At 41.1% G+C, this 14,129-nt stretch overlaps 1 protein-coding gene across 2 annotated transcripts; it reads right to left on the bottom strand.

Moving 5' to 3' along the window:
- Nucleotides 1-1,830: 1,830 nt before the first annotated feature.
- Nucleotides 1,831-12,670, bottom strand: LOC119817704 (INTS3 and NABP interacting protein). Of its 2 annotated transcripts, XM_038335077.2 has the most exons (5): nt 12,499-12,670; nt 11,171-11,251; nt 4,783-4,885; nt 3,090-3,180; nt 1,831-2,508 (listed from the first exon to the last, which is right to left on the bottom strand). In XM_038335077.2, the coding sequence occupies exons 2-5, from the start codon at nt 11,193-11,195 to the stop codon at nt 2,413-2,415; spliced, it is 315 nt and encodes a 104-aa protein (XP_038191005.1). In that variant the 5' UTR covers nt 11,196-11,251; nt 12,499-12,670; the 3' UTR covers nt 1,831-2,412. The 2 variants fall into 2 exon arrangements, with proteins under 2 accessions (XP_038191005.1, XP_038191006.1); XM_038335078.2 differs by lacking the exon at nt 11,171-11,251.
- Between the last annotated feature and the right edge of the window lie 1,459 nt (nt 12,671-14,129).

Genomic DNA, 14,129 nt, shown 5'->3' with positions numbered 1-14,129 from the left:
TAGTCCTAAACCACCACACTGGCCTGGACTGCAGTTCTGACCTTTGTCTGGGGTACCCGTCACTCCCTTGCCAGTTACATCACCTACATACTTCTAGCCACATCCTGCAGTGCGCTCAGAGGTGTCTCTTGTGCCATAACTGCTTGTATGCCACAGTAGGATCCTCCACAAGGCCACCGCCCCATACGCACATCTCAGTCATCTTTTTGTCCCTTAAACATAGCACACGCCACATACTCATCTCTGTGTATCTATGTTACACAAGGCAGAGAACCAGAGAAATGTCCGAGTTGGCAGGATGGCATCATCAGTGTGACACTCTAGAACCAACTATGAGATGGGCCTCTGGGCATGCCTTGTGTATGGAATTACCTTGATAGTAGTAACTGAGGTACAAAATACACCCACTGTCGGGAGCCACACCCCCTGGCTGTAAAGGAGAGAGCAGTAACATCCATTCCTTGTCTCCACTTAACTGCAGATGAGATGTAACCAACTGCTTCAAGCACCTGTTGCTGTAACTTCATACCATGACGGACTGTGTCTTGAACTGTGGATCAAGACGAGCCCTTTCTCCCTTCAGGTATTTTCATCAGGGTATCATATCTCAGAAACAGGAAAACAGGAACCTAAATTACAAACTTACACAGGAAGCAAAGGCTACAATAGTGAAAAAACTATACACACATCTACTTCCCTAAATCAATAGCCATGTTAGTATGTCAGGGATAACAGAACAGAAACAATGTTCCACTGAAAATGAAGGCTACTAGAAGGACCCTAAGGAGGTGGCTGTTCTTTTGGAAGGAGAGGAGCAGACACAGCAGACATGAGGGGAGCATTAGTATAACCACAATGTTTCCACCCACTCGGTAGAAATCAGTTCTGCAGAACTAAGGGCCTTTCTAGTACTGCTCGCTCTCACATCACTCCCAGCGGCATACTCTGTGGCTGATGAAAACGCCTACAAGGAACTATTAGGAGGCTGTGGCTAAACACTGACCCAACTGAAAAAGTTAAGTTCAAACTCCCCAACACCAGAAAGGATGGGGATGCAAGACAGTCAGTTACACAGGGTTGTGTAGGGATGGGGGCCTAGGCTCAGTGAAACAACACTGCAAGTTTTTACAAATGCCTAGGGCCAATCCTCAGGAACAGAAAATGCCAAGATACTTACAAAATAACCTCCTTATAAAATACATTTTGATCATGACATTTGTGTGCAAGATGTGTTACAGAACAAGATTGGTTTTGGTTTTTGGTTTTTGATGACAGGGTTTCTCTGTGAAGCTTTGAAGTCTGTTCTGGAACTTGCTCTGTAAACCAGGCTGGTCTTGAATTCATAGAGATTCGCCTGCCTCTGCCTCCTGAGTACTGGAATTAAAGGCAAGTACCAGCATGGCCTGGCCACACTTCTACTTCTATAGGACAAAGGGAAGGTAGTGGCAACTACATATTTAAACAAACACCTCAGTTTCTTGTTAAAGTTTGACCCTGTTGAGCGACTTGCTTAACCTAAGTCTTTTTTTATTTAAGAGAATTTAAAAGGCTTTAATTTGCCTAGTTTTAAATTTTCAATTAGATAAAAAAAAATAGAAAACCACTGAAGCACACAATCTGTGTAACAGCATGAAGTGAGAATACAAATACAGTTAAAGCAACCATATTACTTAGTTTTTCATAACAGTATTTAGTCACATCGTTTATTGAAAAACAAAGATTGGTTGATAATTTAGTCTTATTTGGAGTTTTAAAATTCAGAATAGGAGAACTCGTTATTAGCTCAGAGTATTTCTAGATATGTTGCTTCTGAACACAAGAAACCAAAAGTATGTTTGTAATGTAAGACTCTTTATTGTTCACATTTTTAAAAAGCAACCTCATTTTTTAAAGTTAATAATGGTTCTTGTTTGGTTTTAGTATTTTTGTTTTTTAAGGCAGTTTTATATACCTCAGACTGGTCTCAAAATCACTACCTAAGCAAGGATGGTTTTGAACTTCTGATCTTCCTGCCTCTGTTTCTCCAGTGCCAAGATTACCGGAATGCGTATCAGAGCTTGTTTGTGTAGTGCTGGGGTCAAATCCAGGGCTTCATGCATGAGACACTCAGTCCAACTTCTTGAAGGCGGTGAAGATTTTATGAAACTAAGCAATTCTAAGTCTGAGAATACAGAGTCAAATGGTAACACAAAAAAGTTAGTCACAGGCAGCACAACCAATTCCGCCAATCATACCGTGTCCAAAGTTCTCAGCATCCGCGCTGCCCTTCTTTCTTCACTCTCACTTATTCCTTTCTTTAAAGAAACAAAAACTAAATTCTCCCAAGTCCTCAAAGTCAGAGTTTGTATAGAGCCAAGTAGGAGCTTTGCCATTCGAAACTAACTACAGGGTCCCTTTGATCAGATACTTTCTTCATTCTGGGTCAAGGCGCGGTAAAACAGGAAGGATAAGATTCCCAAATGCCGAGTCTTGAGTTATGAAGTATCCAGACGAATGTGCATGAGCATGCTAAGAAAGATTTAAGAAAAAAATGCTATGAAGAGACAGTTTCAAATGCTATTAAGAGACAGTTTTTTCAACTAAGGCACTTAGGAGGCAGAGACAGGCAGATCTTATGAGTTCAAGGCCAGCCTGGTCTGCAAGAGCTAGTTCCAGGACAGCTCCAAAGCCACAGAGAAACCCTGTCTCCAAAACAAAATAAATACATACATACATACATACATACATACATAGGACTGCTTTTAGTCACTTAAACTGAAGTAATCTTTATAATGTCTACTCCAGTTCTGGGATTTTGCTTAAAAGCAAAGGCAATTACACTATACCTTTCAAATTTTTATTTTTTAAGTTTTATGAAATACGGTTTTGCAATGCAGCCTAGGCTGACCTGGAACTCATTCCAGATCCTCCCGTTCCACCCTTGAAGTAATGTCAGTTCTTCGTGACATGTGAACATCAGCAAACCACTGTGACTGTGTGTGGAGCATGTTTACTGACACTGCTCCATTGAGTTACAAAATAAGAACTGTGCTGGCTTCTAGAACCTGGAACTGTCCGATGAGACCTGACTGTAGGTTCATTGTGCTCACCTGCAGTGCTGCCTTCTGCTGGGCTGCAATGTGCTGCTGCTCAGCATGGTCCCGGAAGTCCTTGTTAAGAGAGGGTCTGGAGAGGGAGATGCTAAAATGGAAATCTTGGTTACTTGGCTACTGAACAAAAGGTATCCCTATCTCAAAAAAAAAAAAAAAAAGGTATACAAGGGATTTATTAGACTGGAACATTTTTATTATAGTAAATTAAATTTTAAAATTGAGGTGTAGCTACCACTTAAAAATTGTACATATTTATGGTTACATTGTTTTAATATTAGTTTACATTAAAAATTAAGCAAACCAAAATAACCTATCTATCATGTCATATGCCAATGTAATGATGATGATTATATAAGATCTCTCAATAATTTTCAGGTACACATCATTATTAACTAACCATAGTGCTGTATAGTAATCCTGAAGCAAATCATCTGGTGTTTGTGTTTTCTGTGTGTAGCGCTAGAAATTATACCCAAGCCTCATGCACAGTAAGCACACTAAACCACAGAATTAACCCATAAGCCTTTTTGTACTTATGTTGAATCACACAGTCTTCATTACATATTACTTTAAACATTTTTGTTTGTTTCTGTCAGACATATGGAGATCAGCCTCTATGCCATGTCCGGGGTAAGAGCCTCCTATCCCACTGAGCCATCCCAGGTCCTGTATATTCTCTATAAAGAGAATTTCGATGCTCAACATGGTGGTGCCTGCCTATAGTATCAGAGTTGGGGGTGGACAGAAGAGGACCTTAGATTCCAAGCCAGTCTAGACTACACAGCAAAACAGTATCTCATAAAATTTAAAAAGTGACCTTCTAGGGCTGGAGAGGTGGCTCAGAGGTTAAGCCCACTGGCTGCTCTTCCAGAGGTTCTGAGTTCAATTCCCAGCAACCACATGGTGGCTCACAACCATGTGTAAAGAGGTCTGGTGTCCTCTTCTGGTTTGTAGGCAGAACACTGTATATATAATAAGTTAATAGATCTTTAAAAAAAATGACCTTCTAGAATAAAAGCACATTCTCTCCTCTTCCTATTATCTGCATTAATTTATGAAGAAAGCCTTATTTGTATGGGATTTCAAGTAATCTATTATATAGACCCATAATTTGCAACCCCTTACTTTTACCTATATTTCAAGTACCTCTGCCTACCATCATCCTTATTAATATTATTATTTTATTTGTTTGTTTTTGTTTTTTAAGACAAGGTCTCACTATGTAGCTCTGGTTATTCTGTACCTCACTCTGTAGACCAGGCTGGCATCCTGATGCTAGGATTAAAGACACTAAGTCTTTAAAACCTGTTAACAAACAGTGTGACTGTTTATCAACAGCAGAACCGCACTTCACTGTCTGTATGATAATTAAACTTAGGATGCTATGAACTAAAACTGACAGTGGCTTATTCATGAGACCCTGAAGCAGCACTAGATAGCTGGCTCTGTGCTGAGCACTAGGGATACACGATGTGCAGAACAAATCTCAAACAACAGCAGTTACGATGAAATGGGATGCACATGACATACTAGGAATGAGCAGACTACAAACACAAATGGGATTTTGATAAGGAGAAGCTGAAAGTGTAAACCTAATTCTAACAGTAACGAGACCTCCAAAAAGTGCTAGTCAGTGCTTTTCTCTTTAAAAGTATGATTAATAATAGCACCTTCAAGGAATAGTCAATACCTAGCTCCAGGGTGACTTGCTGAAGATTGGTTCTGCATAAGTAATTTTCTTTTCTCTTTGTCCAGTTCAGCCAAGATCGCAACTCTATTTTTATTTTGAAAACCTAAAGAAAACAAGAAGGAAGGGGGAATAAGGAGCATTTTAGACCAAGACCAAGTAGAAGCCATAAAGCAAAATCCCTGTTCTCCAGCATGGTCATGAACTCACCCACAAGCCACTTCCCGGCAACTCTAAGAGCATAACACATCACCAGATGCGGTGGCAAACACAATCCTAGCACTGAGAGGTAGAGGTCAAGGCCAGCCAAACCCAAGTTCAAACCCAAAGGGCTATGTGCTACATGTGACCCTGACTTCAAAACAAAAACAACAACAACAACAACAAAAAAAAAACAGGCTCAGCAATGGTAGCATACAACTTTAATTCCAACACTCTCAGGAGGCAGAGGCAAGTGGATTTCTGTTGAGTTCCAGGCCAACTAGGGTTACCTAGTTTGACCCTAAAAGAGAGGTGCGTGTGTGTGTGTGTGTGTGTGTGTGTGTGTGTGTGTGTGTGTGTGTGCGTGCGTGCATACAGATGGTTCAGCAGTTAGGTGCACTGGTTGCTCTTCCAGAAGACCTGGGTTCAATTCCAAGCACCCACTCACAATAGTTAGTCCAGTTCCAAGGCAATCTTTGGAACTCTGTAGTCACAGGGCACACAAATAAGGTACCCAGACATACATGTAAACAAAACACCCACACATAATATTTTAAAAAAAGAATCAAAGCAAACAAAACAAAAACCCAATAAGCATAGGAGATGAGTACAAAATAAATGGACTTTTAAGATTTATTTATGTTTGCAAAAGTGGGGCCTACGCCTTGTACATACCATGTACAAGCACTCTTCCGCTAACCACAACTCTAGCGCCAAGACTGATATAAATAATTCTACTCACCAAGGTATAATTACAGCGTTTGTTTTGAATAAAATTTGTGGGCCCAAACTATTGCACAGCCAAATCTACAGGCATGAAGATTCTTACATGAAGGAAAAAGCATTTTGCAGGCTGGAGAGATGGCCCAGCCATCATCCAGAGGCCTGAGTTCAATTCCCGGCAACCACAGGATGGCTCACAACCATCTATAGTGGGATCTGATGCCTTCTTCTGGCATAAAGGTGTGCATGCAGCAGATAGAGCACTCATACACATAAAATGAATAAGTCTTTTAAAAAAATACTATGCACTCAAGTTAAATTCATTAAAAAATGATGTATTTTTTGAAGGAACTGCTGAAGAATTGCAACTGATCAGACCAGAAAGCAAGTCTAAGAAATAGAGCACATAGCCAGGTGGTGGTGGTGCACATCTTTAATCCCAGCACTAGGGAGGCAGAGGCAGGTGGATCTCTGTGAGTTTGAGGCCAGCCTGGTCTACAGAGCAAATTCCAGGATAGGATCCAAAGCCACAGAGAAACCTTGTCTTGAAAAACAGAAAGAAAAAGAGAGACACAGACACAGAAAGAGAACACAACTCATGGGATATACAGACAACTACTTTTATCAAATACTTCTTAGGTAAGATCTCACTCAGCACATGTTGCAAAGTCATGCAGTGACTGCAAAGTGCAGGCAGCATGCATCTAAGCTTTAAAAGTCCAAATTGAAGTCAGGTAGTGGTGGCGCACACCTTTAAACCCAGGACTTCAGAAGCAGAAGCAGGTGGATCTCTGACTTCAAGGCCAGTCTGGTCTACAAAGTGAGTTCTAGGACAGTCAGGGCTACACAGTGAAACACTGTGTCAAAAAACAATCAAATAAATCCAAAATAAATGCCAACATGTGAACAATCTCCACAATCTCAGATATCTAGCCTCTGCAAACCTATCTCAAGATCTGGTACGTATGCCCCGACAGCAGCAACAAACCAGAACCAGAAGTAGTGTTCTGCCCAACTGGCCACTCTCAAGTCCTTTATAATCCTGAGCACCTAACAGTCTTGTTTGTTATGTACATAGACATCAGCCTTTCTGATCCTTAGCTAGAGAGAGGGTTGGAAGGGACTGGAAAACACAGACGGCTATAGAGGAAGAGTAGCAAGAGACAATTACAGCTCTGGAGACTAGAAGGATAACTATGGGATGAGGGCACTTTAAGCAGGGTAGACCTAAGTATGCCTAAATCCCCATCTGAAGGACAGTAACAATTTTACATTGATTCACAGAGAACTGGTAGGAAGAAATGTCCCAAAAAGGGAGAGACTGGTTGGGTGCAGCATGTATAAGGCATTCATAGATACTGTCTTAAGCAGACATAGCTGAAACCTGCAGTTCTCAATTTAACCAGACACCAGTAACTTGGCTATGGCCAGAAGTTTGGGACAATATTTATGTCATATTCATTTTAGCAATTTATCCTTTACTTTCCATCTCTGTTCTTGTTATACCACAAAATTCTAGTAATAGCAGACTCCTTTTTAATAACAGTGACTGTACATTCTGGCATGTCTAAAAAGATGGTTTTGAGCTTTCCAGACAATTCTTCATTTCCCGCTGACACACTCCCTGGTGAAAACAAGATACCAACATCAACTGTCATGTCATTGAAATGCCCCCTTCTCTAGTGAAAAGTGGGTCAGGCAGGCCAAGAATGGAATGTCCAGGTAACATGAACTTATCCCAAGTACAGCGGAAACAAAACAGCCTAGTTTTGTACGTGACAGGACCTACACTGCTCGCCAATGTCATTCGCTGCTTGGTCATACAAGAGCAAAGCAAGCTAATGTCGTCACTGATGATGTGGTCTAATTTATAAAGGCTCTCTCCCATAATAAAGATGCACTACAAAGCTGGGCATGATGACCCACACTTGGGTAGTACTCGCACTTGAGAGATGGAAGCAGCAGGATCGGACATTCAAGACTATTTTCAGCTGTACAGCAAGGTTTTGAAGGTAGCCTGAGCTACGTCAGACCCTATTACAAAATAATAATAATATATAAAATAAAGGGCACAACAAACCTGGAATATCTTACTGTAAGAAGGCAAGATGTCTTTATTTAAAAAAAAAAAACTCAATTTAAATATTAAGAGACCAGTCAGCCAGTAATCTTAGTCCCACAGCTCAAACAGGAAGACTGCTAGAACTTCCAGGCCAACCTGGACTACTGGTAATAAATGAATTCTAAGCCAGCATAAGGTAAAAATAAAAAGAGAGGAATTCCCAGGTACTTTATTGTGGAGGGACTACACTATATGGCAACTAATATTTTAAAATGAGCCCAAAGCCAGAATAGAAATGTTTCTTCTTAGAAAAATTTTTAAAGGATTTTCGCTTGCTTACTAAGTAACTTTTATAGTTAGATATATTTAAGAATCCTTACAAATTAAAAAACTATCAAATTAAACTCCTTCCAAATGCAGACAATATTTTGTTCTAACCTCTAGTATGTCCTTGTATTTCAATAAGCCCCATATAACATTACACAGATTAAATAATGCAAACTAAAAAGAAAACCTATCAAATTTATACATGATGTTCAAATTCAATGAAAACTTTAAGACTATTATAGTTGAAACCTTAGCAGGACATAGTGCTAATCCTGTAATCCTGGTACTCCAAAAGCAGAGTGCCTTCAGGAGGAAAGGCTGTGTTGTTTGCGTCTTCTGAGCTTGTCTCAGCCTTCTGAAATGTATCCTTCCTTTTTAAAGCTTTAGATCTAAACTGGGTGTGGTGGCAGCACCTTTGATCCCAGAACTCCAGGAGGCTGGCAGATGCAGAGTTCTGAGGCAAACCGAGTTTACATATATATTGGGTTTCAGGCCAGCCAAGTCGACACAGTGCGACTCTGCCTTAAAAACAAAAAAATAAATAAATAAAACAAACAAACAAAAACCAATCAGACAACAAAAATACCATGACCTAATGTAGTATGAGTTTTGAGCAAAGTATTTATACTATGAAATTATATAAAAGCCAACAAATACTATTTAAGTACTAATAATTTCTTACTTCAAACTTGAAACTTAAGGCAAACTAGTTAAGTCTGGTTATATGAGATAAGGTACAATTTTTTCTCATTTTCTTTCCCCATCAGAATTCTTACAAACTCAAAGGTTAAACTATTTAAACAAAAGGTTATACTCACTAATGAGATCCCTGTGAGTTTTTTGTTTGTTTGTTTTTTCAAAACAGGGTTTCTCCGTAGTTTTGGAGCCTGTCCTGGAACTAGCTCTTGTAGACCAGGCTGGCCTCGAACTCAGAAATCTACCTGCCTCTGCCTCCCAAGTGCTGGGATTAAAGGCATGTACCACCAGAGCCTGGCTGAGATTTTTCTTTAATACCTATGGTCTCCTGCTATAACTTGTATCACTGTGTTCACTCTTAGCACAAGGAATATTTACTGTATTATACAATAGGAACTATAATATCCTCATGTCTGTCAAATACAATTTTCTTAGAATGAAACACTACACTAAAATACTTTCACTTTTCAAAATCTTATTTCACTATGGTAATTTGAATGTAATTAGCCCCCAAAGGTCATAGGGAGTGGCACTATTAAGACATGTGGCTTTGTTGATGAAGTGTCGCTGTGGGGGTGGGCTTTTAAGTCTCCATGTGTTCAAGCCATGCCCAGTATCCCAGTTCACTTCCTGTTGCCTGCAAGATGTAGAACTCTCAGCTCTTTCTCCAGCATCAAGTCTGCCTACATGCTGCTATGCTTCTCTCCAGATGACAATGGACTAAACTTCTGCAACTGTAAGCCACCCAATTAAATGTTTTTCTCTATAAGAATATAGGTGGTCATGGTGTCTCTTCACAGCAATAGAAACCCTAACTAAGACAGAAGTTGGTACCACGAATGGGATATTGATGTAACAGGCCTGACCATGTGTTTGCTTGAAGGGATATGGACCTTGAACTGTAAATTAGAAATGGACTTTTTAGTTTTCATTTTGGCTCAATTTTGGCAGGGGGTGGAAAAGTACTGAGAACGTAATACAAACTACTTTAACCAAAGCTTTCTAATTTAAAAAAGAAGTTAAAGATAAATACAATGTTTACCTGTGATCAAAATATGTGTCAAAAATACCTAAAAAAAAGCCGGGCGGTGGTGGCTCACGCCTTTAATCCCAGCACTCGGGAGGCAGAGGCAGGCGGATCTCTGTGAGTTCGAGGCCAGCCTGGTCTACAAGAGCTAGTTCCAGGACAGGCTCTAAAAAAGCTGCAGAGAAACCCTGTCTCGAAAAACCAAAAAAAAAAAAAAAACCTAAAAAAATACATAAAAGTCATACAGTTCAGACCTGATATGGAAAGAGACCCATTTCAAGGTTTATGCATAAAAATACTTAAAACCCCAGTACTCCAGTACTTGGGACGCATAGGCAGGCGATCCCTGTGAGTTTAAGGCCAGTCTGGCCTACAGAGCAAGTTCCAGGGCAGCTAGGGTTGTTACACAGTGAAACCATCTCAAAAATAAAAGAAAAAAACTCAAATAAATACTACAACATGATATTCAATATTTTCTAAAGACTAAATTTTATGAACCAGGTGTGGCAGCCCGTTTTAATCCCAGCACCACGAAAGCAAGCAGATCTCCATGTTGAAGGCCAGTCTGGTCTATACAGTGAGTTCCAAGCCACCAAGACTACATAGGAAGACCTTGTCTCCATAAATAATAAAAAATAACAGGTGAAATGACTGAAGAAAAAGTCATGGTTATTATCTGATGACAGTTTAAAAATTACACTGATTTCAAATAGAAGAGCAAGAAAGCTGATGCCAGAGGATCAGTGTATGATGCAGGCCAGGGAAATGATTCAGTGATTAAGCACTTGTTCCCAAAACCATGAGGATCAGGGTTCAGATTCCTGTAACCCACATAAATGTTGGGTGGGCATAATGGTCCACCTGTACTTCCAGCCTCGGAAGGTGGAGAAAGGGGATTCCTAGAGCAAGTGGGCTAGTGAGAGAAAGCCATATCAGCGAGCTCTTGATTGGACTGAGAGACCCTGCCTCAATGAATTAGGTGAAGAGTGATGAAGACAGTCTTCACATTAACCTTCTAGACTCCATATGCGCGCATGCTCACCCCCACAAACATGCACCCATGCATGCAAACAGGCATATATACTGATGCATACCATACAAAAATAAATGGAAAAAAAAGGTTTACAATGTGAATCACTAATCTTAACAGGTTAAAACACAGAATTAGTAATATTCAAAAATGTGTAGTTGATATAGTGTTAAACTGATTTTAAATTGGGATTTCCACTTTGCTATTCACTCTTTAATTCTGGTTGTAGTAATTGTTCTATACTAAATGTTGTCTACTTCAAATAATACATTTAATGTATGAGGGAAAAGTTCCTAGTAATAACAGAAATCCCAGCATGCATTACCTTGTCCTGAAGGATTTGCTGCCATCTTCCTATTCTGTTTCAATTATATTCAGTGGCCACTGATCAGCACTTTACAATCATCTGTAAAAAAATTTATGTGCACACATAAAATGCACTGGCCTTAAATGACAGTCTCAAAATTGTGACAAACTGCTGGGCTGAGCTCGGTTTCTTAGTCTCTAGAAAGATACCCGTAAAAAACAGACTTAAATCAGAAGTTTAACTCTGCAAATTCCTCATGCACTTTATTAAATGAGCAGTTTTTAGTACTGAAGCTGTTAATAACAATATTTAGCATTACTTTAATTTACATCATTAAGATGTATTTATCAAATATATCAACCTTTTGAAAGTATCCATATGATCAGTGCTAGGAAGAAAAATAACTCTATAAAAAAAATCACTGTTTATTTTAAAAAAAAAAAAATCCCAGCTCTGTTGGCAAAAGAAAAGAACCTGCTCTGCATCATAGCCTGTGTAAGATGTTTCCAAAACATGTTTTTAATGAGCATCTTTTATACTCCTCGTTTGTGTGTTTGTGTGTGTGGTGTGTGACCAGTGGCGAGCGTGTGTGAGCTGGTACTGCATGCCCTCTGCTCTGTCACCCTCCACCTTGTCCCCCTGAAGCAGGGTCTCTCAGTGAGCCTGGAGCTACACTGGCGGCCAGAAATCCTCACCTATCCTCCCATCTCTGCTTTCCTTCGGCGCTACAGCTACACCGGCTTCTGAGGTGGATGCTGGGGATTCAGACTCAGATCCTAATACTTGGGCAGCAAGTGCTCTTACCAGCTGGGCCACCTCCCTAGCCCCAAGCCTGCTGACTTGTAAGTTTAGAAATTAAGTTTTGTTTAAGCAGTATCGAAATTAAAAGATTTTTTTTCATTCAAGTAATCACACAGGGGTGTGACTGGGGGGAACCAATTTAACAAATGCTCTCTTTAAAAAGTGATGGCACATGAGTAACCCCAGCACTCGAAAGGATGAGGAAGAATAACTGCGAGTATTAGGCCAACCCGGGCTACCTGGCCAGACCCTGACTCAAAAACATGGCGTGAACAGGGCTGCGGAAGAGAACAAAATGCTGAGCGAAAGTAAAGACAAGGGCTCGAAGCAGAAGCCGGGTGAAACGAATCGCGTCTCCTACGGCTGGAGCACAATGTGAGCAAAGCCGGCTAACAGTGAAGGCAAACAGGGCCACCCGAGAAAGGGAGAGGCAGTCCCTGCCTGCGGGCGAGGTGGACAAACCTTGGCCTGCTAGTCTGCACGAGGCCGCCGTCCCGGGCGGCGCCCGGGCCACACTCCTGGCGTCACCTTTCCGTTGCACTTACCCGGATGCGAGGAGTCTCGAGGAACCTCGCTGTCCGGTCACGGCTGTGCCGGGGTGGGGGGCGCCCACGCAGAACGCAGCTCGGGGGTAGGGACCGACGCAGAACGCAGCAAGCGCACAACCTAGCCCCGCACTACAACCTTCCCGCCGGCACCAGCTTCCGCCTCCTGACAGAGCCCGAGAAAGCGGAAGTCCCGCCTATAGCCCGGACGCGACGGACGCTACGCCAGGCGATTTGTGGTTTAAGGGCTTCTCCGGAGGGAAAGGGTTTCCCTTCTGAAGAATGACAGTCGAGGAGGCTCACGGGAGATGCAGGCTGTACTGCGGGAGAAGGTGCCCGGTTCCTAGCACCTAAATTGACGTTTTAGTCTACCAGGTTTGTAGGGGACTAGATGTTGGTCTGTCAAGATTTAAACCTGGTGCTAATCCACTTCAACAGAGCCTCAGAAGGAGGCTGAGTTCACGTTCAAGTTTTAAACATCTCAGAAATATTTTTTGTTGTTTACACAGAAAAAGCACTAAGCTGTTACAAATTTTTACTCTATGCAAAATCTGCATTTTAAAAATGAAATTCTGTGGGGTGTTGTAGCGCACTCCTTTAATCGCAGCACTCTAGAAGACAGAGACTGATAGCACCGCCTGGTCGACACTGCGAGCTCCAGGACAGTCAGGACTGCACAGAGACACTGTCTCAAAAGCAAACAAACACAAAAAGTATCACGCTAAGACTACTGAGGAATTAGATGCTGCGTTGCAGTACACTAAATCCAGATGTTTATATTAAAAAGTAAATGTTCTTTAATGTGTGTCATCTGTTCTGTGGGCATTGATCACTTTCCACAACTTGCAACTTGTGTTCTTAATAATTAATGTTTACTATGCTTGGAATGTGGCTAAGTTGGTAGATTACTTGCCCTGAATTAGATACCTAGCACTGAATACAACTGGGGATGGTGGAGCATACCTCCTCAACAGAGCTGGGGAATCCAATGGGAGGAGGATCTTCTGTTCGAGGTCAGCCTTGGCTACATAGCAAGTTTGAGACCAGTCTTGACTATATTAAAACTTATTCTTAAAATAATAATTAATTTTTGCTAATGTTATGGTGCATGCTTTGTTATAGAATCCATGACTGCAACAGTAAAGTTCAATATCAAGAATTTATTTTGTTCTCAGCAAGAAACTGTTGAGTGTTTTGCCATGCTAGGTGCTGGCTATCTTCAGCTTATGTCTGTGTGTGATTTGTGTATTGTACTCAGAGGTGTTACTACATTTTGCCAGTAAAGAATTGAGCTAAAAGCCAAAAATTCTGCCAAGGACTGAGGCTCAAATTCTTAACTTTGGCATACTGTCTTTGATCTAGAGAAAGGAATTACCCTGGGACCAGCTTTTAGTGATTGTCATCCATCCATCGTACCCCGGTCCCTGGACACAGGGTCTTGGTATGTGCAAAGGAGCCTTAACAAATCCTGTGTCCCAGGCTGCATACTGCCATCCTCCTGTCTCAACTTCCTGAGTGCTGGCACTTACAGGCCTGTGCCACCACACTCAGCTCTGTTGACTGTTTTGGGTTTTTTTTTTCCTTTTTTATTGATTTTTATTGAGCTCTACATTTTTCTATGCTCCCCTCCC

The sequence above is a fragment of the Arvicola amphibius genome, chromosome 6 (assembly GCF_903992535.2).
Source record: "Arvicola amphibius chromosome 6, mArvAmp1.2, whole genome shotgun sequence".
Classification (NCBI taxonomy): domain Eukaryota; kingdom Metazoa; phylum Chordata; class Mammalia; order Rodentia; family Cricetidae; genus Arvicola; species Arvicola amphibius.
Note: the sequence above shows the minus strand (reverse complement) of the source record. Positions and strands in the feature narration are given on the sequence as shown.

What these genes read in the sequence shown, in the direction of transcription:
- LOC119817704 (XM_038335077.2), bottom strand. Translation starts at nt 11,195, where the DNA reads ATGGCAGCAAATCCTTCAGGACAAG. An exon ending in GCAAGTCACCCTGGAGCTAG is followed by an intron (nt 3,181 to 4,782) that starts GTATTGACTATT and finishes TTTCCATTTTAG; the next exon opens with CATCTCCCTCTCCAGACCCT. An exon ending in AGCAGAAGGCAGCACTGCAG is followed by an intron (nt 2,509 to 3,089) that starts GTGAGCACAATG and finishes AATCTTTCTTAG; the next exon opens with CATGCTCATGCACATTCGTC.